The sequence below is a fragment of the Mycothermus thermophilus genome, assembly GCF_041956435.1.
Source record: "Mycothermus thermophilus strain CBS 625.91 unplaced genomic scaffold VTJ04scaffold_1, whole genome shotgun sequence".
Classification (NCBI taxonomy): Eukaryota; Fungi; Ascomycota; class Sordariomycetes; order Sordariales; family Chaetomiaceae; genus Mycothermus; species Mycothermus thermophilus.
The window spans coordinates 3,201,679-3,224,363 of record NW_027191427.1 but is presented as its reverse complement, the minus strand read 5'-3'; the positions used below and the strand labels follow the sequence as shown (position 1 = coordinate 3,224,363).

Here is a 22,685-nt window from a genome sequence, read left to right as displayed (position 1 = left end):
CAATTCCTGTGATGACCATGCCCGCCTCTTATTACTGCTGAAGGGACCCGGTGCTCCATTGTCTCCGTTCCCGTTCCTGAATCTCGTCCTCCGTGCTGACCGCGCCCGCGACCATTTCTTGGCCTCCCCGTACCTGGACACCTCGCTATCCGCCGTCATGTCGGTTCCTCAAACGAAGCACGTATGTGAAGAGAAGCCCGTGTTCTTGGTCTGTCGGGCGGTATGCTGAAGCATCATCCAGGTGTTTTCCAACGTGCAGGCGCTGCGAGGGGGGAAGCCTGAGCTCGGGGATCTCGTGCTGACCGACTATCACCTTGTCTTCCGATTCCCGCCTGAGTCAACGCTACAGACTGCTGCCGGGTCGTCGCCGGGTAAGAAAAAACAACCGGCGAGGCAAGCTTGGTTTGCGTTTCACGTCATTTCAAATTGCATCCTCAGACCTACACCTCCCTCGAGCGGCATTCCATCGTCCATACGCCTTCGGTTTAGAGACTTCACGTTTGTCTGCTTCAACTTCCCAGACGACAAACAAGCTCGAGACGCCTTTGAGTTTATACGTGCGAGGACGTGCCGTCTGGGAAGTGTCGAGAACCTCCTAGCCTTCCACTACACTCCGCCACCTGGCTCCCCCGAGAATAAGATCAATGGCTGGGATCTGTACGATGTCAGGGCGGAGTTCAAGCGGCAAGGCATTAGTGAAAAGTCTCCCGACGTGGGGTGGAGGATATCCACCATTAACCAAGACTACTCTTTCTCGCCAACCTATCCGGCGTTGCTGGTAGTGCCGTCCAGAATATCAGACAACACCCTTAAATACGCGGCGGCCTTCCGCTCTCGTGCTCGAATACCGGTTCTGAGCTACCTGCACCCGGTGAACAACTGCACCATCACACGCAGCTCGCAGCCATTCGTGGGACTCCGCATGAAGCGCAGCATTCAGGATGAACGCCTCGTGGCAGCCTGCTTCTCTGTCAGCGACTCGCTAGACACTCTCTTGTCGTCCAGTCCAGACCGGAGCCCGTCATCTAGCCACGTGGATCTTAGTGCAGATGCCGACCTTTCAGGGCCCGAGCTGGAGCGGATTCGCATGGAGGACGAACTGATCGCAGGAGCCGGCCCTCAGTACGACCCCAAGACCGGGAAGCGCCTGATCTATGGCGCCCAGCAACACAACCTGATCGTTGACGCGCGGCCTGCCATCAACTCGTATGCGATGCAGGCGATAGGGATGGGGTCTGAAAACATGGAGTACTACAAGTTTGCCAAGAAGGTGTTTTTGAACATCGACAACATCCATGTCATGAGAGACTCGCTCGAGAAGGTAGTCAACGCCATCAAAGATGCCGACCTCTCGCCTCTGCCCCCGAACCGGGAACTCTTGGCCAAGAGCAAGTGGCTAAAGCACATCGGCGGAATCCTGGACGGCGCGGCTATCATCGCGCGACAGGTCGGCATCCAACACTCGCATGTTCTGATTCACTGCTCGGATGGATGGGACCGGACGAGCCAGCTCAGCGCCCTTGCACAGCTGATGCTGGACCCGTATTATCGTACCATCGAGGGCTTTATTGTGTTGGTGGAGAAGGACTGGCTCTCGTTTGGGCACATGTTCCAGCTGCGGTCGGGGCACATGAGCCATGAGAGCTGGTTCACAGTGGACAATGACGCATTGGCTGGCACGACCATCAGGCCTGGTGAGAGCGAAGGCCGTGGGGATGCCATCGAGAACGCCCTGGCCAGTGCGAAGCGGTTCTGGAGCAAAAACGTGAGCGGCGAAAAGGACGCACCGGCAACGCAGGATTCTGAGGAGGCCTCGGGCGTCGAAGATGCGAAACAGGGTGCCACATCTGTCTCCGAGGACTGCGCAACAAAACTGAAGGACGTATCGCCTGTCTTCCACCAATTCCTGGACGCCACATACCAGCTGTTAAGGCAACACCCGACGCGATTTGAATTTAACGAGCGGTTTCTGCGGCGCTTGCTTTATCATGTGTACTCATGCCAGTATGGCACATTCTTGTTCAACAACGAGCGGCAACGACAGGAGGCCAAGCTGCGCGAGCGCACACGCAGCGTCTGGGCATACTTTTTGAGCCGGCGACAGGAGTTTGTCAACGACCAGTACGACCCTACCGTTGATGATCATGTTCGTGGAAAGGAGCGCTTGATCTTCCCGCGCATTGGCGACGTTCGGTGGTGGCACCAGATGTTCAACCGCACCGATGACGAGATGAACAGCGATATCAACGCCTCCATCGCTACGGCTGAGCGAGTCGCCGCGTACTCGTCGGCGCTGTCTGCTGACCCGAGCCCATCGGGTAGCGATGGGGCGCGAAGCTCACCCGAGCCGACCTCCCAGACGCCGAGTTTACGAGCCTCACAGTCGGTACTGGCGGGTGTCGAGACGGCTCATGAAGCGCTGACGCCAGAAGCTAGGGCGCCGTCAACGCTGAACCGTAGCGCCAGTACGGGTATGATGCCCGCCGCACTCGGTGTCTTGCAGGACAAGCTCTCTGAGTTGGCAGTTGGGACGAAGGGCATGTTCACCGCGGCGGGTGGTGTTGGTGGCGGGAGCGGAGGCCTGGCCACAACCAGGAAGAGTGAGCCAAATGGCCTCCTCGGGGTCAAGACTTCGAAGAAGGCCAAAGATGAGGAAGGCGGGCAGGAGATGGAAGATATGGAAATTGGGTAGTACCTCATCTAGGTAGACACCATCAGTACGGCGTGTTGAACAGTGGAAAGCGTTCACATTCGGCCAGGGAAACAGCGAAATTGCTGCGTATCATGAAATGAGTTTTGGGCTTCTGATGGGTTTGCAAGGGTGACAACCCGGAGCGTTGGCATTACCGTTTATTCGAGCGGACTCCTACAAGCTGAGATAGATACATCTTGAGGTCGTTCATAATTTACATGGCTCTTTCTCGGCTGACCACCACTGAAGTGGGTACACTACTTACAAGTAAGGTGATACCATATCTAAGCTGTACCTCTTCGTTCCTGGTTCCAGCTTCATGGAGGTGATGGAGGTTGGGTGTTTGCAGATTGCCCCACCTTGACATGGAGCCCGGTCTCCCGTCCCCTCGCGGCTTCAGCCAGCGCTTCCAGTTCGTTGCCAGCTTCAGCCCCGCATTTTGGGGGGCGGCACTGTGCCACCAGTGGAGAGCGCAGCTGAGGTGGTTGACCTCCTTCCCCTTATCCCCCCTTCCAGCTGGATGTTCCTGTCTCTTGGAGCTCCATGTCCAGTGCTTTGCTAAGAGGCGGGTTCGGTCCAATTCACCTCCTCTTTATTCCATCCACCCATTGCATCTAGAAGCCAGAAATTTCTGTGAAACACACAACATCAAATTTGCATCCCAACCTAAACTGAACTCGCCTTGCCCTACCTGACGTCGTCTCGACTGCTGGCACATTCAAGTCTTGCTCTTCTCGTGTTTTGGTCGTCCGTGTTGTGTGGCTCAATCCACACTCAAGATTTGTCTTCATTCCCCTCTTTTTTTCTTTTTCACAATCGGGCGACAGCCAAGGACTTTGGTGTAAGGGACCTGGGCCACCTGGGCTGGCTCTGTTAAGTACCTGACTTGACTTGAAGAGCAAAGAGAAAAGCTTCTGCCATCATCCCGAACCAAAACACAACTACCAACGCCGTAACCACAACCTACCTGACACCAACCAAACCAAACCAAACCAAACCAAGCCCGGCCCAGAACCGGACCCTCTTCCCACATCAGGTCGCAGCACCTCTGCCCAGGACGCCCCCGGTCGGCCCCAAACAAGCCGCCCACTCTCCCCATTGCATCACCCATCCCGCCGCAACCCAAGCAGAGCATCCTCCAAAAGCCTGGCCCCCGTGCCCAGCGACCTGCCCAAACCCACCGAGCTTCTGATCTAGGTTCGACACGGAACCCGACCGCCCCTCCGGGTTAACAAAAACATCGACATTCGACCTTTCGGTTTCACCCGACCACAGCGTCCTTCGTTTCTGCAGAGTCGCCCGCCATGGCTGACGCGACAAATGCCACCGAGGAGCTGTACCCCATCGCTGTGCTGATCGATGAATTGAAGGTATTGCCTGCCCATCGCATTGCAGGATGATTCTGGCGGTCACGTCCAAACGGCACGCCCACGGCTGCTACGATTACTCCTGCGTTTTTGCACCCTTCCTCCCGCGCTCTCTCCTCTGGCTAATATATCCTCTCCGACGCACAGCACGACGACGTTCTCCTTCGCCTCAATGCCATCCACCGGCTCTCCACCATCGCCCTAGCTCTGGGCGCTGAGCGCACTCGCGACGAGCTCATTCCCTTTCTTGATGGTCTGCGTTCCCCGCCCCGCTCCGCCTTCGTTTCCCCCCCTCACTTGTCGCTGGATTCGACCCTACCGCGCCCGACCGAGCACTGACTAGATACTCTCTGGATGCAGAATCCGTCGAGGATGAGGATGAGGTCCTCGTGGCCCTGAGCGAGGAGCTCGGGAATTTCATCGAGTATGTCGGCGGTCCCCAGTGGGGTCACGTCCTGCTCTCCCCGCTCGAGAACCTCGCAGCCATCGAGGAACCCGTCGTCCGGGATAAGGTAACTCGCCCACACCGCTTGCCCCGAAAAATTCACAAATACTAGACCAACCAGGAGGGAAGGCGATAAGGGGCGACCTGGCTGACACATGATCGCTCTACTGCAGGCTGTCGAGTCTCTCAACAAGATCTGCACACAGCTCTCACAGCAGCAAATCGAGGAATACTTTGTCCCCCTAACCATCCGCCTCTCCAAGGCCGACTGGTTCACATCAAAGGTGTCCGGGTGCGGTCTCTACACGGTGCCCTATTCCAAGGTCTCGCCTCCTGTCCAAGAACAGCTCCGCCAGCAGTTCGGCCAGCTGGTCCACGATGACACCCCCATGGTGCGCCGCCAGGCCGCCACGCACCTGGCCAAGTTTGTCAAGGAAATGCCCGCCGCGATCGTCATTGAAGAGATGATACCCCTGTTCCAACACCTCGTCCAGGACGATCAGGACAGCGTGCGTCTGCTCACTGTCGAAGTCCTTATCTCCATCGCCGAAGTGGTGCCCAAGGAACAGCAGGCGAGCCATGGCGTCCTCCTCACCTCGCTCCGCAGTTTGATAGACGACAAGAGCTGGCGCGTCCGCTACATGATTGCGGATAGGTTCGAGAAAATCGCGAAGGCTGTGGACGAGGAGGTGGTGGCCCGAGATCTTGTCCCGGCGTTTGTGAAACTGCTCAAGGACAACGAGGCCGAGGTCCGTACCGCCATTGCTGGCCAGATCCCCGGCTTCTGCGCCTTGGTTGACCGGAATACCCTTCTCAACGACATCATGGGCACCATCGAGAACCTGGTCTCGGACACGTCGCAACACGTCCGCGCCGCCCTCGGCACACAGATCAGCGGTCTGGCTCCGATCTTGGGCAAGCAAGAGTAGGATTTTTTCCCGGGACCCAACCAGTTTCTACAATCGCTAACTTGCTGTACCGCAGGACTATCGATCATTTGCTGCCCATGTTCCTCCAGATGCTCAAGGACGAATTCCCCGAAGTCCGCCTCCACATTATTTCGAAGCTTGAGCTGGTGAACCAGGTCATTGGTATCGACCTGCTTGCCCAGTCCCTCCTCCCCGCTATCGTCCAACTCGCCGAGGACAAGCAGTGGCGTGTGCGTCTGGCTATTATCGGCCACATGCCCCTGCTCGCCAGCCAGTTGGGTGTTCAGTTTTTCGACGACAAGCTTAGCCAGCTGTGCATGGGCTGGCTCGGAGACACGGTCTTCTCTATCCGCGAGGCCGCCACCCATAACCTCAAAAAACTTACTGAGGTGTTTGGCGTCGAATGGGCCAACGAGGCTATTATCCCGAAGGTCATGGCGATGGGTGCGCATCCCAACTACCTTTATAGGATGACAACGTGCTTTGCCATCTCGGTATATTTCTTCTCTTCCTCGTTTGATCCGACAAAGGTCAGCGCTAACGGAAGCACGCAGACGCTCGCCAGTGTGGTGACCATGGACGTGATTTCTAAGTCAATCCTGCCCATGCTCGAAAAACTTACGAACGACGATATCCCAAATATCCGATTCAACGTGGCCAAGACGTACTCGGCTCTCATTGCCGTATTGCGCCGCCTGCCCGAGGAGGGCACTATCTACACTCTAGAGCAACAAGGCAAGGTCAACCTGCCGCTGTCGCCCAAGGGCCAGCAGCTGATTGATGAGCGCATCATGCCCTGCCTCGAGAAGCTGCAGAAGGACGAGGATGTTGATGTTCGCTACTTTGCTACCATTGCTGCAGCTGCGGCAACGGGTCAGACCCCCGAGGCTGCGGCCGCGGGCGCCGCTGCTGCGCAGGGAGAGCCGATGAACACATCACCATAGAGGGTGGGGGGAGAAGGATGTGTCTGTGTCTAATGAATGATTTGTTGTTCTAATGTGTCCCGTCTTTTTGTTCTGAGTCCCTCCCCATGAGCCGAGCTGAGTCTGGTGATCACGAAACCATTCAAATTCTCGTCTTCGCTGCGCCTTGATTCATAACCTCAGTCCCCCTCACACACACAACTTTTCCTCTCTCGTTTGTGCGTGGTGTTGTAGGGTGCAATCGGATTGGGTAGGGCTGGCAAACTGGGACGTTCGTCTCCGTGTCATGAAAGTTACCTAGATTTTTCTCCTCTTTGTCGGGCTTGCTTTTCTTCAGGGAGATACCGCCATGCGAAAAGAACGAAGGAAGTCAAGACATTCCACATCACGCTCTGTCTTCGTTCACTCTGGTTTGGTGGGTACGTGTGTGCCGTTAGGGGATGGTTTGGTGGATGGAGGTGACGTAAGTTATGGTGTTGGCTGTTGCTCTCGCGAGCATATGGGGGATTGGGAAGAGGTAGATGGGGAAAAGAACCGGTGCCAGATAAAGGGGAATACGGACGAGGGGAGAGATAATCGAAGTCCAGCCCCTGGTTGATACGTGAGGCATGGACCTAGAAGGAGCGTGAGAAGAGGCAGTGCAGGCTGCGCTGGGGATTTTGTCCATCTTTCTTGAGAAGAGACCAATAGACGATGACTCCCGAGTTTTCTTCGATATTGAATCACAGGTGGTTCATGATGGTATATTGAGGAAGCTCATGTTTGGCCCCAAAGGCCGTGAAACTGATGCCCTTCTATAACCAAACCTAAAACATGATGATCGACCCCCGAAACCAGCCAACTCGGCAACCTCCCTCAAAAATCAATCCCCTCCAACCTTCTCAAAACAAAGTGTACTAATAGTCTGTCCCTTCACCCCGCCAAAGCTAAAGCTAGGATACTCAATCCTCCCCGCGAGCTTCAACTTGGCGGCGCCTCTTCTGCCTCCTTCGGCCGATGACGAACAGCCATCGAACCAAACCTTGAGTTCCTCTTCAGTCCAGTTGCAGCTCGTCACCACGAACAGGCCGCCCGTGCGCAGCAGCGCCAGGACGCGCGCACCGTACCCTTCGAATGCGCGCCGGCCCGTGGCTGGGTCGATCTCGGGAGACAGGCTGATGGCGTCGAAGGTGCCCTTGTCGAGGACCAGGTCCCAGCCGGGGAAGGACGGGTCCGGGGAGAGGAGGGAAGCTGGGGAGCGGAGGATGTCGAAGACCTGGAAGGAGACGTCCTCTTTTTCGTCGTCGTCTTCTCCTGTCTCGGTCTCGGGTTTCTTTCCTTGCCCCTGCTCCTCCATTTCTTCCTCATCGTCATCAGAACCCAACCCCAACCGTCTCCTCCTCCTCCTCTCCCTCCCCACGGCCCTCGCAAGCTCGACGCTCCGTTCGCTATAATCCACGCCCACCAGCCTGCCGGTCCACCCGTCGTCGTGCAAGGCGAACAGCAGGCTGCCGTTGCCGCAGCCCAGATCCAGGACGGACGCGGTTCGGCGGTCCAGCCGCCGGCCCAGTCCTTTTTTGTGGTTGGACGATTCTACCCCTTCGCCATCGTTGCCGTCTTGCGCCAACTCCTGTTGTTGTTCCTCTTGTTCGCGCTCGTCGAGGAAGGCGACAATCTTTGCCTCGGCGTCTGAGTCATCGAACCACACGGTGCCTTCGTCCTCGGGGTTCTCGGCATGGTTGGAGAGTTCCTTCTCGTAAAGCTTGTCCCAGCTGTTTTTGTCCGAAGGGGATTGGAGGGATTGGTGTTAGTGATATCAAGCAAAGATATATAAAAGAAGGTTTATTGCCAAGGAGCGTGAGGACCAGCTGGAAAAGACGTACTACTCCTTCGTACCGAGCACGGAAGGCTCCAGATATGACGGGGCTGAGGATTGAGCTGCCATTGTATGTCTTCCTTTGAAATTTCTAAGAGTTGGTTCTCTTTGAGAAGAGAATGTCAACCATGGGGGCCAGGAGCGGAAGTCGGCTCCGTCAGTGCCATCAAGAATTCTGCCGATCCTACCCAGCATGGATGGAGGGGCCATGGAGGGGCAGCTTCGAGTTTATTGCTATATTAGGAAGGCGGTGAGGCTATGGGAAGAGAGGTGGGGTGACCTCTGTGCCCCTCCACGGCGTGTCCCAACGAAAGTCACCAACTGGTCGTTTGGTGGGGAAAAGTATCTCGTGGATACAAGATGAAGAGCAATTCCATAGTGCTTGGAATCGAAGGACCCAAGGGGTATGTATATATAAACATCATAGACACAAGCTACCTAGCATCAAGAAGAAGACAACAAAAACAAACCGCCATCACCACACCTCTCGACAAAACCTAATCGGCCAAGCTATCAACAACGACCAAAACATAGAAAACATGAAAATCATCAACCAGAGAACCCCGCATTTGTTCATCCACATCATCTTCCTTGCCTACCTTACCATGTCCAATCATATCTTGTTCATGTCACCAATCTCATTTAACACACATGTCACCATGCCGTAACATCACATGGCCTATACGTTCCTCTGCCAATTCCTCTACCGCGTCTCACTGTCACAGCTGATCTGGAAGACGTGAGGTAAGCACCGGCCCGTCAAATTCACAATCCCATAACCAAACCACAACCAGGAATGAATACGTACCTCCTCATGCGTGACTTATCCTATAAAGTCCACACGGGCGCCTTGACCAGCACCTGTCTACCCCGGACCTCGACGGCCACAAACCCTGCGAAGCGGACCTTGGGTCCTTCCTTGGACGGCACTGGCGGCGGTTGAGGAGCTGTAGCACCGTCAGCAAAGCTTGGATTTCTGGCGTCGTTGTTCCCGTCCGGCCCCGTCACGACCACGATCGCGTCCCCGACGCCGGCGCCAGCATCATCGTTCGCAGGAACACTATTACCCGCCGCGTTCTGCTTGTCGCCTCCCTGCTCTTGGTCTTGTGTTTCTTCCTTCTTGCTCTCCGTCGCAGAAGCCTTATCAAGTGAAATTGATTCCTTACCGTTGGCTACACCCCCTTCCTTTCCATCTTCTGCAGTGCCCGACTGCTGCTGCTGCTGCTGCTGCTGCTGCTGTTGTTGTTGTTGTTGCTGTTGTTGTTGTTGTTGTTGCTGTTGCTGTTGGTCCTCATGACCGTTGGTGGCATCCGAGGCCGAGGTGTTATTGCGGGGTTCCAGGGGCGGCAGGCCCGTCTTCTCCACCTCCATCAGCTCTGGCTGGATGGGCGACTCCGGAAGCGGGTAGAGAACGGCGACGTCGCGGCTCTCGAGGGGAAGGTTGCTGGCGATGCCGACAGCCAGTTCCACAATCATGCTTGCGGAGCCGTCGACGCCCGGCGGGGGCGGGTCGGCCAGGTGCTTGACCAGATATGCCGTCAGGTTGCTCGTGGCGCGCCGCGTGAACTCATTGCGATTCTCGGTGCTCTCAGGGCTGCGCAAAACATCCTGCAACCCTTCAAGTGTAGCCATGCGCCATGCCACCACTTTGCTCGTCAGCGCGTCAAACTCCTCCTGGCTATTCATCGTGTAGCTGAAGTGGCGGATGTTGAGCTCGACGGCCTTGAGCTGGCGGCTCAGCGCCGGGTCCAGACCCGGATGGAAGCAACGGTTGAATATTTCATCCACGATCCAACGTGTGATAACAGCTCTCCCCACAGCTGTCATTTCTTGCTTGCCAGTCTTGAGGGCGTCGGCGCTCACGTAAGGAACCAGCCACTCTGGAAGCGACCTCCAGTCTTTGCGGATGTTGAACGAGAGGTTGTTGATGGAGTTATTCAGCCGGTTGAAGCGCGTTGTGTACTCGCTGTCGTCCAGGGACGTGCGGCTCTGCGACATGCGCTGGTTGGCGATAGCATTCTGGAGCTGTTCCACTTGGGCATTGAGCTGCTCAATCTCCTTCTTGCCATCGAAGTAGAGACGCTTGACGTTCTTGTACTTGGTCACTGCGACAATGATATTATTAGCTGAGCTGATCCAAAGCGGAGAAGGAAGGAAAGTGATCATACAAAGTTCCTTGAACGCCTTCTCCAACTCCTGCTGCTCTTGAGCTGGCGGCGGAGGTTGCGGGCTATTGCGCCCCGGCGCATCTGCCTGACCCTCGATCGCGTTGCTCGGACGGGGGAAGTTGGAGTTTGGCGCACCCGCGTTCGGAGCTGGGGGCAATGGGTTCATGTTTGATTGCTGGCTCTGCCGGTAGCTGGGCGGCGGCCCGGAGGGCGGCTGCGCCTGGTCGCGCATCTTGTCAGAAACGTCCTGCGATCGCCTGCTGGGTGGCTGGCCGCCGGTTGGTGGGGCCATGTTCTGTTGTTGCTGGAGCTGCTGCGATTGCGGGGGCTGGGCCGCAGCGTGGGGCGGATTGTGCCGGCCGGGGATATCCTGTGTTGGGGCTGGTTGATAACCTATGGCAGGAGATTGTCCAGCCTGCGCAGACAGATTGGAAGCAGACCGTTGATCCGAGTCCGTAGAGGGAGACTCATGCGAGAGCTGCGACACTGTCTCTGGGTTGGGCAAGGGCTTGGCTAGATGTCCTGAAAATGCCTGTGGGTTGCCGGGCTGGTATTGTCCTTGCTGCTGCGGCTGCTGTTGCGATCCCAGAACCTGATATTGTTGCTGCAGGTGCTGAGCCTCCGAATAAGACGAAATCTCGGCGTCGGGAGGCACGGTCCGGATGGTAGGATGCTGTATCTCCTGGGGAATCTGCAGGGGCAGAGGATGGTCAGACTCCTGTATAACGTATTGCTGCTCCTGGAAATCTCCTACTCCTTGAAGCGGGGATGGATGCACTGCGGGGGCCTGGTTCTGCCAGTCGTATTGCTGCGGTTGGTCCAAAGAAACCTGGGAGGCACCAGAACGGAGAGCGGGAGGATACGGCGATGGCGGAAGGCTCACACGCTTGGAATTTCTGCGATTGGGGCCCGAAGAACTGTCGTGCAGCTGATTGCGTTGCTGGTGAGCAAAATCCTGGCCCCGTGGATTGAGAATGTTTTTGATGAGTCTGATGGTGGATGTTTTCTTCTGAGAACTTGGTGGTTGAGGCGTCGGAAACTGTGGGCCGTACAAGGGAGGTTGTCCACCGAGGATCGGCGACGAGATGTTCGGGTCGCTGGCGTTACTGACGAGGTCTTCGACTGATGACGATCCTGGCTGGGGTTGAGCTTGCTGATCGTGATGGTGGTGCCGAAGATGGTGAAAGTGGGAATGATGGGGCTGTTGCTGTTGCGGCTGTTGTTGTTGTTGTTGGGCAATCAGCTGTTGCGGTGAGGTGGGAGATTGCTGTGCGGTGGCACTCTGAGAGAAACGGTACGATTGGGAGCGGGTGACCTGATCTCCGAAATCTTGTTGTTCTCGCTTCGGTCGCGAGTCGAACGCCGCCGACACGCTGGCCGAGTGATGCAGCTGCGGCGGAATATTGGTGGGGTTGGTCCCAGCAGGCGCGCCGTAGATATTGGCAAGATGTGGTGGCGACTGGGGAGGAGGAGATTTCTGCTCCTGCTGCTCCTGTTGGAGTTGCTCCTGGGATTGGGGTTGTTGGTGGTGGTGGTGTTGTGGTGGTGCGTGATTACCAGACCCGACGTTGGGGTCGGGCTGAAAGGAGGAGTCCCGGGAGCTGAAGGCCGTATTGGGCGAGGCTGAGGATGGGGGGTTGGCAGCGACCGAACCACTACTCGAGGGGCTCGCAGCAGCTGGTGTTCCTGTTGCTGGTGATGCCGCTGATGCAGTGGACACCCAAGTCGGGGTAGGGTCCTCGGCGCTTGTCGTCCCCACCAAGTTGTGTTGAGAGCGGTTGTTCTTCCCAGACCAATGGAGTCTGGACGGCATCCTGCCAGGTTTCCAGAGACTTCTTGGATAGAATCAAAGAGATGGTGCCTGGCCAAGGTACAGTACCAGGCCCAAAGAGACAGAGCAGTAAGGTGGGTCGAAAGGGGGAGGGATGAGATCGGATGCTTTGGGCTTGGACTCGTGCCTCGTTGAAGGCCAAAAGAGGGGCAAACAAAGAGATGGGCGGCTCCCAAAAATGACTCTTGGCTGCCGCGACAATGATCAACGTCGAGAGGAGCTCTCGCCTCTGCTATTTGCTGCTCTTTGGGTTGATAGGCGAGGGCATGACTCGAAAATAATACTGTGGTAAAAGGACCCTGCACGGGTCAGCGTGCGGGGAGACGGGAACCGTAAAAGACCGCAAGCTGTTGCGATCCAGCCGTCCAGCGCTAACTACTCCGTACCTGGGGTGGTCCCGGGCAGTGAGGATGCGGCTAGGTTAAACCCCAGATCTGAGGCCTGGAGTCGAGTCGAGAGACGAGGCGATGCCGATGACAAGAGATTGAGAACGGCGCGAGACCATGGGGATGCCAGCCTACTAGGTAGGTAGGTATCCAAGGCACTACTATCAAATCACGGATCTGGGTTCGCACAGTAGGACAAACACCTGAGGAGAGAGTGTTGGGCTGTCGGAGGGGCCGTTGAGACGAAATGCACCATCACCATCGGCAGAGATGCAGCATGCAACAAGCGCCAGCCATGGGTCTGGTCTGCGGTGATGTAGCGGGAGCTTGGGTCCTGCTCCTCCCGACGATACACCACGCCGCATTCGCGGATGGGGGGTTGACAGGGATTCCGGTGGATCGACTTCAAGGCATCAAGGCTGGGCCGGCTTTGTTGGAGTGTGGGCCAGCTGTGGACGAGGGAGGTATCAATGGATACAACCTCGTTCTGGGCTTACTCGGCCGTTCATCAAATATCGCAGCAAGCAGGGCGCAAGGTTGAGATGAACATGGCTTGAATAAGTTGGTTCTTCTCAGGATCTGGCAGCTCGCACTTCCCTGGATGGCAGCGAAGAGTTTCTGTGCCTGGGTTGCCATGCTAGACGGGATGCATTTTGCCGTAGAGCATGGTGTGTGACCGACAACCTGGAGTAGATACAAGAGAGGTTGTCATGAAAGACAGCGCCATCGGTCCATTGGATGGAGCTGAGGCTACTAATAAACTGGGGACTCAGTTCTCTCTTCAGCTTGGCTTGGTCGAGCATAGATATGCTGCGTCTTTCCACAATGCACATAGGCATTAAACCATTTTCCTGTTGGGCTGAGATGTTTGAGGACACGGATGGGCCTTCGCATTTCCAGGCTGTTCTTGATGATGGATCTCAGCTCAGACGGGATGGGGAATTGGAATATCTTGCCCCGCTCCACCCCACCTTATTCCAGCCCTAACGGTCTCCGTGGTGCTGACGACCAAGCCGGCTTTCTTGGGGCACATCAGCGCGGGGTCCATAACAGTCTGCGCCTCAAGCATGCAATGGAACCCACGCCCCCGGAACACCTGGCTTCGACCGGCCTGTGGTGCGCCGCGGTGCGCCGCGGTGCGCTAGCGAGATGCTGCATGGTGGCGGTGCCCGTTAGCGCATCCAATGCTCAGGAGAGTGATGAAGCAGCTTCACCTCATGGTTTCATGGCTATCCTCTGGTGCTCGGTCCTGTGTTGGGTTGTGCAGTTCTTTGAGAACTTGGAAGAGGTACCTACTTGAGGTATCCAGAACATGGCAAAAGGGAGGAGCAGAAAACCGAATAAGAAATTGTATCCTTTCCATTTTCAGGTCTTGCCGGGATTTCCGGGTTGAATATCCTATCAGAATCGGCATGTATGTACTGAGAAGCCGCTCTCCTTCAGCGTGTCTGTCAAAGTGGTTGTGCTATACTACAGTGTAGCATCGAGCTTTCCTTTCCCAGCCAGGTTGGACATGATCCACCAGAGAACCTGAAGAGCTGAAAGCCTCTCCGAACTGGGAATGGAAATCTTAGGTGCCTCCTGACCGAAGACAGGCCGAGGAAGTTTTGGACTTGTATCACGAGACGATCAGCGAGTTGAGGAAGTAGCTCCGTCGACAATGGAAGACAGACACATCAGCTATTCTATGTCTTGGCTGCTTGCGACTACAACCGCGTGTCTTCTATACAGTAAATATAAGACGCTTATCAATCCTTTCTCTCCGACCTGTGGGAATCGCCTGGTCTGCTTTCAACAAACCTGTCTTCGTAGCCTCAGCGGGTCTTCTCAATGTTGAGGACTATTTCTGCCTATATCCATCACCTCGACCGTGACCACCGACCCCCCTCGAGGCTCCTGCTTGTCAAATATTAAATCTTAAGTCCCATCCCATGCATTCTTGCATTAACTATCTGTCAGGCAACGCAGCAGGCTCTCACAGTGTACGACGCCAATCGACTTAACCGATCCGCTGTCATCATAATGGCCCCATATCGTGGCCGTTCCGGGCGGACGTGAAACTCGGGAGAGGTGGAAAGAACGATGGGACCACGAATTCCTTCATTCACAGATGTCTGGGGGCGTGATTCAGTAAATGTAAAAGCCACAGGTGTTCAGAAGTGGCGATAGTGACGACACCTGCGAAGCCCTTGGGTATTCACTTCAAGCAAGGCATGCCACAGGACGATGGAGGAGGGTTTCCTATATTATTACTGATAGGTTTAACACACGGCGTTCTAACAGTCCGGAGAGATTTCGAAATATATATCCAAGCTGTCCAAGGCATTCCCATAGTGTCTCAGGAACCGAAGAACCTTAACCATGAGAGAAACGGTTTCTTTATGCGTGGAAAGATTCCGGCCAGCAAGCTACACAGTTGCGGCTCATGAGTATATGGAGACACTCCTGCTTCTGTGTTCATCGCAAACAAGATTTTTTTGATGAAGTCCACGGGACGCGGACGCCACCCAAGCTCGTACACCCAGACCCATCAAATTACCGCCTTGTTTGCTCTCCATTCGGCCGTGTTGCCCTCTATGTCCTACACCGCCGAGGAAACCCGAAGACGCCTCGATCAAGAATGGTACAACGGCAGATTCTGGTGGGACAAGAAGGCGTTGACATCTCTCACTTGTGCGTGGAGGTATAATATCACGAATGATCCCATATCATCCTCAGTCCTCTGTGTTCATGTTGACACCCGCATCTCGCTTCCTCACCTTGATTCTTCCCTACAAGAGACTCACATCCTCAAGAAATTACGATGGTATCCAGCACTTTCCTGATCGCCAACCTTGCCTTCGCTGGGCTGCCCCTAGCGGCGGCGCGAGTGGACGCTGAGTGGCTCAAAAACATCTTTGGGTCCATTGGCACCCAGCTTTCACAAGGTGCTCCGTTCCGAGACCTTGCCCAGTTCAACTTTGACCCCTACGAGGTCTCCGACATGTCCATTCTCTGCGAGCGTCTTCAACACGAGAATGAATACCAGTGCAGACTCGACTGTAAGTAAATCCAAGAAACAAGGAAGGCCCGGTCGGGAGGTCTTGGAGAGAAATGAGAAACAGAAATAACTTATATGCGGTTGCGTTTTGCTTCTAGTCCACTGGTTCGACCCCAACTCAGTCCGACAGAACCTTGTCACGTCAGGGCGGTGCACGACGCGTTGGGCGTGGGATGGCACGACGCCTATCAGCGCCAACGAGGACGGCACGGGTGGTGCTGTGGGCTACCGGAGGTGCTGGTCTGACAAGGAGACTTCCTTCGACGTGGCCATACCAAGTTTCTTCCATCCCGGCAACTTCACCATTGAGATGGCGCATCGGTATCGCGACGACGAGTATGTTTTGCTCCTAGGCCCAAGTCACATCTTGGACAGTGTGGTTGTGGACTAACAACGTAATTACTTTCTTTCTAGGAACTTCACGGCCCCCTGGAATCACCCCACGACCTTTGCCGAGAGGGCATTCTGCCTATGCGAGGAAGAAGGTCTCAGAAACAGGATGTATCACTACCGATCTGGACCGTTCAAGGCACAGATCATCGGGCTTACTGCCTAAGGTCGCGGGAAATTGAAGGCGATGAACTCAAGTTCCTTGGCAACCTATTGAAGACTTGGATGATGAGACGGGATTGATGGAGGCTCCGAGATAAAAAAAACAAGGCAATAAGATTCTTCTCTGCTTCGGTTCAAAGCATGGCGCTACCGAACGGAGAAAGGGGGTTCTTATAATATGAAAGGTTTCTTGTCTCCTCTCAACTCTCACGCCTTGTGATTAAGACGGAATCATGCTTGCTATGTCAAAGCCAGCACCGCAGAGCACAACTGCGCCAATGTATTTCCGGTACTTGAAACTGAATGATGCAGTAATCAGTGACGTGAGCATGTGTTTTCAGAACATTGAGGTCACGGAGCAAGGTTCGCCCAGCAACAGGGGCTTAGGAAGTGTCACCAACGGAATTGATTGCTTGCAAACAATATGTACATATTTCCACACCATTTCCCTTCCCGAAAGGCCCTGCCCGTCTACGAGAGGGGATAAGAGGTCTCTGGAAGGGACTCAAGGTGCTTCCGGTGGTGTTCGTTGGCCTGGAAACAGAGTACAAAATCAGCCCCAGCTCCCGGCCAGCTCTGGATTATCAATGATTTGGGGAACACTCACAAAAGGCAGGCCGCAGTAACCGCAAGTGGCAATCTCCGGCTTATCCGTGTTGATGAAGATCTTGGGGTGGCCCATGGGACCGCCGCCGCCGTCGCACGCGACGACACGATCGTGTGTCCACCGCACCGGCTGCTTGTGGATGAGCTCGATAGCCGCATACGGCCGAGGCTACAGAACAATATCCGTTAGCAACATGTTGTACATACCACATCGCAAACTCTCGAAGAAGCCGAGGGATAAATTAGAACAACGCCACCCATTCTCGTCCTCCCACATCAAAGCTTCAATCAAACAGAATGATAGAGACAAAACCGGGTTGAGGAAAGCGGCTTCGCCCTACCTGCAGCTCAAAATCCGTCTGCTCAAACCTTGGTCCCGTCATGGCCTCCGCCCGCGGCCTCTGGCTGCGCGACCAGATCCCAGTACGATTCGGCGCCTGGTTCGTGACGGCAGCGGGCACGCCGCCCTCTGTCACAGCTCCGGCCGGAGCATCGGCGGACTCGGGAGTCGAGGGAGGCTGCGCGGCCTCCAGTTGGCGAGCTGTGGTGCTAAACGGCGCAGTCGTCAAGGGTGCCCGCCTCGAGAGATGCCGCGCAGTGGTGGCGGCCGCTACCCGCAGTCGAGAGGCGTACATGGTTGATGCAGGTTGTGTTGAGGGGTTGGAAGTTCGGTCGGAAAGGAGTTGTGGGCTGTAGTCCTCGCGGGCAGGTGTTGAGGGGCCTTGGGTGGTTGTTCGATCGGGCCCGGAACCCGGAGCTGGGAGGCACCGTCGTCAATTGACGTTCCAATGGATGAGTGGATTGGCTGTGTGGTGGTCGGGAGCTCTGGCCAAGCGGCGCCGGCTGAATCTCGGAAGAGGGATCAGGCCAAGAAACCCGAAGCCAAGGTTTGGTCTGTGCGTCAGAACGACAGGCTGCCAAGCCAGATATCTTGGCGCACCTGGCCTTTGACGCGATCGCGGCTGCCATCCAAAGGAAAAAAGTCGACTGCAACTCTTCATCAGGTGCCGCTTGCGTGGAACAGGAGTTGATGGTTGAAGAAAAGCAAACGAACTCCAGTCTCTCAACATAACAGCGCAACAGCAGCGCACCATTCTATATTGTGTCTGTTACTTTTTGGCACATTCATTTCACCAACAATCTCAGCATCACAAGACTCTCACGAAACCTCACTTTGCGACAACCGCGACCGACCGAAGATGGCTCCCACCCCAGTAGCCGGCATGGCAGCCATGCCAAAGCAAGCCACACCAAAGTCTATCTCCAGTCGCCTGGCATCTATGAAGTTCATGCAGCGGGGCGCTGCTGCCGCCGCCGCTGCCGGTTCGAGCCCCGCCTCCGCGTCACCTGCAACCCCCATCACCGCGACCGACGATACCTCTGGCTCGGCTAAGCGGCGCAAGACATCGCACACACCCTCCGCTGGCGCACCTGGTGCAGAGACATCGTCCCCGGCCACTGCGCTCTTCGACCACGCAGCAATCAAGGCCGCTGCTGAGGAGGAGAACAGGCGCAACCAGGCCGCGATTGAGCGGCGCGCGGCCGAGCTCGGCGACTCACACTGGGTGCTGGAGGGTGCTGCGAACTTGCCTGCCCCTCGTGGGGCTAAGGCACCGCTGAGGGTTGTGCAGGTTGGGTTTGGTGAGATTGACCGGACTATTGCTGCGGACGGGGACAATGGCGAGGACGAAGATGATGATGACCCTTTCGGCATGGGCTCATCAGCGCCTGCGCAGCCGCGGATTATGAGGTTCAACATCAAGAAACCAAAGGCATATCTACTCCAACGCCAATTCTACGGGGATTTGCTAGGCAAGGGCTGACGATCTGTACTTCAGGCGGAGAAACCGGGAGATGGTGCAAACAGCGCTGATAGCGAGTCCGACTCCGGGTCTGACTCAGAGTCGGGCTCGGAAGACGACGACGAGGATGAGCGTCCTGCGGCCGACAGGAGGGACGCACGTCCCAAGAATGGCAGCGCGACGGAGCGCAAGAGATCCAGATCTATCACTTCAACCCGGCGGGACGAGGAGCGCAGGAAAGCCCAGGAGCTGGCCAGCAAGAGGCGGAAAAAAGAGGTTAAACTAAATCAGCTCACGTCTATATCCTCGGCGGGTGCGGCGCAGCCTCAACGAGGAGGAACCATGACGTGCCACGGCTGCGGCAAACCGGGCCACAAAATCGCCGATTGTCCGAGCAAAAGGAAGAAGCGCTGATTGGGCCTGAGATGGAGGGCTACGGCAGCGGTCGATGCCGACCTATTCGCCCTCTTCCCTACATCCCGACTTGGCTCGATGGTTGTTCAGCCGTTTTACTGGCGATATTCCCCTAATTTGCATCAGTCTCTTAGCTTCCCTCCCCCCTTGCCGGAGAGAGGAGGCGGCATCTGCAAGAAGCTTCGGGTATGTGTTTAGTCGGACGAGCCAGCCTGTCACTTGCCTGGCCACGGCACTTCTACTCTCTCAAGTTTTCCGTCCCCCCATACAGAGACCCTATCCAGAGCTACTGTCCGAAACAGAGGCTTCTCTTCTAAGGAGGAGCCGCTCATCTACTTGCTAGTGAGCTAGGTGCCTGCGCTCTCTAACATTCCTCCTGGATTTCAACCTGAATCTCTTGCATTTCCTTCATTTTTTTCAAGCCCCAAAGGGTTAAGCGGTGGCAAATGTTGGTCCAGGGGGGTATCTGGTGGGCAACGCAATGCCATGCCGCACTCCGAGTAACCAGCATAAGAGAAGGATCCTGTGCTGCATGTTTCTTGTGACTACGACACATATGACGACAACATGACACAGATGCGGGTGGGCACCACGAATCCAACTAAGTTCCAGCTGCTCACAGACGATGCGGGTGATGAGACCTGGTCACACCCCACATCCTGCGACGGTGTATCTTCATTGAATTTCAACTCTGCTTTACCTCGCACGCCGTCAAGGACCGACAGGTGGCCGGTGTGAACCAGCCTGAATGTGGAACGAGGTGGCGGTAGCAGCCTGTCTTCCAGCCAGCCATATCGTGTTTCTCGCTTCTTGCGCCCCATAAGCGAGGGCAAAGCCGAAGAGGCGCCATGACCGGCGGTTTCAGGACGAAATCCCCATTGGTTTGGATGCCTCGTATATGTCGTCGGTTACATCGTCATGATATCTTAATTTTTTTTTTTTTTTTTTTTTTTTGAAGAGGAGGGACGGAGATGGGGGAGATGGGCGCAGTGGAACGAAGAGAAAGAAGTAGGGAGGGGGGGGGTGTATGAACGCAAGAGACGCTAGGCTAAGACAAGGGGAAATGGGCAAAATGTTTGAGTTTTATATACCAATGCTCGCCAGGCAGAAATGGGTACATGCAAGTCATGGTCGGGCCGTTTTTGCCGATCGTATTGTAGATGGGACGATGAGGCTCGCTCGGGAGGTTTACGTAGGAGGTGTCAACGACCTTGTTGAGAGAGAGGCAACATTTGCGAGAGAAGCCGTCCGTGACAGCCGACGTTTGGCCGACCGGCTTGTCTGCCGGTGAGTTGCGTGTGTATCGAGATAACTCGGGTAAAGTCTCGTCATACTTGGCTGGGGAGGGGACTTTCTAGGTCTGGTGTTGTTGTGTGATTTCCTGGGTGCTTTGCCCGGTTCCTTTTTTTTCTCGCCTGTTCGGAACGACATGACATGCTTTGATTGAAGCCAGATTTCCCGCAAACCACTTGCGTCCGCAAGCGCCGTGGCGTTTTGGAACCAACCTGAGATGGTGCGTATGTACCGCAGGTCGTTCGTTAAATGATACTGAGCGGCTTCCATACCCCTTTCCCACACCAAGCAAGGTTTGACAGCAGGGCGATGTGACTTGCATGGCGGCGGAAGGATAATTCTTCATCGGGCCGGATCGCCCCATTTCCTTGGCTTCCTTTCCCTACAGACCTTCCCAGCCCTCTCTTTTATTCTCGGCCATGACCGACGGACCTTCGGCATCCGGATCATGGAAGCTAGGCGCATGCGTCCCGGGCCTAGCGGCCGTTTGGACCGTTGGAACATCGGGTGGTGTACTACCGCGGAACGGTGTATGTATGTACATGGCCCAGTGTATGGGTGTAGTGCTGGGTTGACAATCCTGCTTGAGACTCTGTTACTTAATGTATGTCATGCCTTGTCCAGCCCGGCGTCGCCGTGGAAAAAGCATGACAATGTCCCTCATGCCATTGGGATGGATTCGACCCATAGTGTTATATGCTTCTTCTGTTGGAGGCGTCCAAAACACTGCGGCATTGTGGGGTTGGGATACCTGGTGTGGTCAACCCCCTGGTCCCTGAAGATCGCCGGAGGTCGCAGGACTGGGCCGGTTGCCGGCCTGACAACACAAGGGTACCGACCTAGGTTTGCATGAGCCCAACGTCCTGAGAGGAAGACGCCCGACGCGCATACATGTACGGGAGTGCTGTGGAGGTTCCGAACAAGGGCTGCCGCAAATCTTGGTATTGCCCGTTATGTTGTCTGTCGAGCTGTCTTTTTGGCCCCTTTCCCACCCCGGCAGGTCTGTGCTTCCCGCCTTGATCAAGCCAAGGTCCATCAGGAAGCCCGATGGAAGAAGAAGCGGGAGGAGAGGACATCATCCGTGCGACCCAAGCATGAGCCATTTATGGTTCGGCTCGCCCGTCACAGTCGCATCAAGGCTGGTTTCGAAGTACTAGTAATACTAGGCGCACCGTGGACGCCAGAACAGGTCGCATATGTTGCTGTATCATGTGTTTCGCGTCTCCACATTGCACTTCAACGTCAATACGGCGTATAGGGTGTATGGATTGCCGGCGGTCTGCCTCTTGTAATGTTCCATTTGCATACGACAACACCATCCCGGGTCAAGTAGGTACCCTGGTGACAGAACTCTGCCAGGGGTTCCTACGTCTGTTTCATCTGAGCCTACTGAGTCAGGGAACTCTCAATTGGATACACGCCCGGTTATGTCGATAGGCATTAAGAATAATCCCAAATTCACAGTCATCCCGATGCAGTAACCAGCCCTACCTACCGAACGCCTAGTGTCCGCAGAGTAAGATCCTCAGGGGAGCTGGTGGGACATTGTACAGTGGCGGATCAGATATATTGGGGCTTTTGGCGGATTTGCGATCAGCCGGTGGATCAGGCACGGCCCTAGGAACATGCCAGGCAAAGACCTTGACCAACATGTCGATCCAGGGGTTACGTGAAGATCCGGGGAAAAGAGCGACGTCTGCCGTCTGTGCCGTCGTCTGTTTCGTGATCCTCATGAGTCGTGGAAAAGACGCTTCCGCAGAAGAAGTCCATGGTAAGTCCAACCAATCCCCTGCGCAGCGTGCCGGGTGTAACAGTTCCATAGATGATGTCAGGCACGCACAGTGGCCCCAGCTGGAAGGTGGCTGTTTTCCCGGTCATAGATCTAGGGTTGCGTTGGGAGAGGGTCCAGCCCGGTGCCAAGCAGGCGATGCGATGCTGCTACGATGAGTGGGGTGGAGCAAAGGAGCACAACAGCCGAGTCCGGATGGAACCTTTGACGGATGAAGCCCTCCCTCGACAACATATCTTGCAATATGGAACAGCTGGCCGATTGTGTCAATGTCCCGCCAGTAGATATGGAAGACCTTGACCGACTCTTTTACCGTCCACCACGAGATATTGCATGCGCTAAGTTGCAGGAATGGTGTTGTATCTGGGGCTGTACCCCCACGATGTGGACCGTTGAGAATTGAACGTATCAAATTTCTATACCATGTCAGGCACGGGGTATGTTACTCAGAGAGAAGGGAAGTAGTAGTAAGTGTCTGGTGGGAGAGATGGCTCACCGAGGACCTTGCGAAGGCTTGAGACATGGGCTGTGAGGAATGCCAAGTCCGGCCTCCGGACCTTGAATTCCTCAAACAGCAATCCAGAGTATTTCAG

General features: G+C 55.6%; 8 protein-coding genes across 8 annotated transcripts; 5 read left to right on the top strand and 3 right to left on the bottom strand.

Annotated features, from left to right (window-relative positions):
- Positions 1–157: 157 nt before the first annotated feature.
- Positions 158–2,692, top strand: VTJ04DRAFT_1198 (uncharacterized protein; the record flags this gene model as incomplete). Its single annotated transcript, XM_069358859.1, has 2 exons — positions 158–181; positions 242–2,692. The coding sequence occupies 2 exons, from the start codon at positions 158–160 to the stop codon at positions 2,690–2,692; spliced, it is 2,475 nt and encodes an 824-aa protein (XP_069223807.1).
- Positions 2,693–3,996: 1,304 nt separating this feature from the next.
- Positions 3,997–6,377, top strand: VTJ04DRAFT_1197 (uncharacterized protein; the record flags this gene model as incomplete). The annotated part of the gene is made up of 6 exons (XM_069358858.1): positions 3,997–4,062; positions 4,207–4,312; positions 4,420–4,571; positions 4,678–5,429; positions 5,489–5,927; positions 5,988–6,377. 6 exons carry the CDS (start codon positions 3,997–3,999, stop codon positions 6,375–6,377), a joined length of 1,905 nt encoding a protein of 634 aa, XP_069223806.1.
- An 841-nt stretch (positions 6,378–7,218) lies between these two features.
- VTJ04DRAFT_1196 (uncharacterized protein) lies at positions 7,219–8,280 on the bottom strand (the record flags this gene model as incomplete). The annotated part of the gene is made up of 2 exons (XM_069358857.1): positions 7,219–8,107; positions 8,219–8,280. The coding sequence occupies 2 exons, from the start codon at positions 8,278–8,280 to the stop codon at positions 7,219–7,221; spliced, it is 951 nt and encodes a 316-aa protein (XP_069223805.1).
- A 291-nt stretch (positions 8,281–8,571) lies between these two features.
- Positions 8,572–8,857, top strand: VTJ04DRAFT_1195 (uncharacterized protein; the record flags this gene model as incomplete). The annotated part of the gene is made up of 2 exons (XM_069358856.1): positions 8,572–8,589; positions 8,654–8,857. The coding sequence occupies 2 exons, from the start codon at positions 8,572–8,574 to the stop codon at positions 8,855–8,857; spliced, it is 222 nt and encodes a 73-aa protein (XP_069223804.1).
- Positions 8,858–9,039: 182 nt separating this feature from the next.
- On the bottom strand, positions 9,040–12,192 carry VTJ04DRAFT_1194 (uncharacterized protein; the record flags this gene model as incomplete). The annotated part of the gene is made up of 4 exons (XM_069358855.1): positions 9,040–9,158; positions 9,378–10,316; positions 10,380–11,070; positions 11,134–12,192. The coding sequence occupies 4 exons, from the start codon at positions 12,190–12,192 to the stop codon at positions 9,040–9,042; spliced, it is 2,808 nt and encodes a 935-aa protein (XP_069223803.1).
- Positions 12,193–15,399: 3,207 nt separating this feature from the next.
- On the top strand, positions 15,400–16,192 carry VTJ04DRAFT_1193 (uncharacterized protein; the record flags this gene model as incomplete). The annotated part of the gene is made up of 3 exons (XM_069358854.1): positions 15,400–15,637; positions 15,735–15,972; positions 16,051–16,192. The coding sequence occupies 3 exons, from the start codon at positions 15,400–15,402 to the stop codon at positions 16,190–16,192; spliced, it is 618 nt and encodes a 205-aa protein (XP_069223802.1).
- A 467-nt stretch (positions 16,193–16,659) lies between these two features.
- VTJ04DRAFT_1192 (uncharacterized protein) lies at positions 16,660–17,429 on the bottom strand (the record flags this gene model as incomplete). Its single annotated transcript, XM_069358853.1, has 3 exons — positions 16,660–16,722; positions 16,796–16,963; positions 17,136–17,429. The coding sequence occupies 3 exons, from the start codon at positions 17,427–17,429 to the stop codon at positions 16,660–16,662; spliced, it is 525 nt and encodes a 174-aa protein (XP_069223801.1).
- Positions 17,430–17,993: 564 nt separating this feature from the next.
- Positions 17,994–19,010, top strand: VTJ04DRAFT_1191 (uncharacterized protein; the record flags this gene model as incomplete). The annotated part of the gene is made up of 2 exons (XM_069358852.1): positions 17,994–18,566; positions 18,633–19,010. 2 exons carry the CDS (start codon positions 17,994–17,996, stop codon positions 19,008–19,010), a joined length of 951 nt encoding a protein of 316 aa, XP_069223800.1.
- Positions 19,011–22,685: the final 3,675 nt, after the last annotated feature.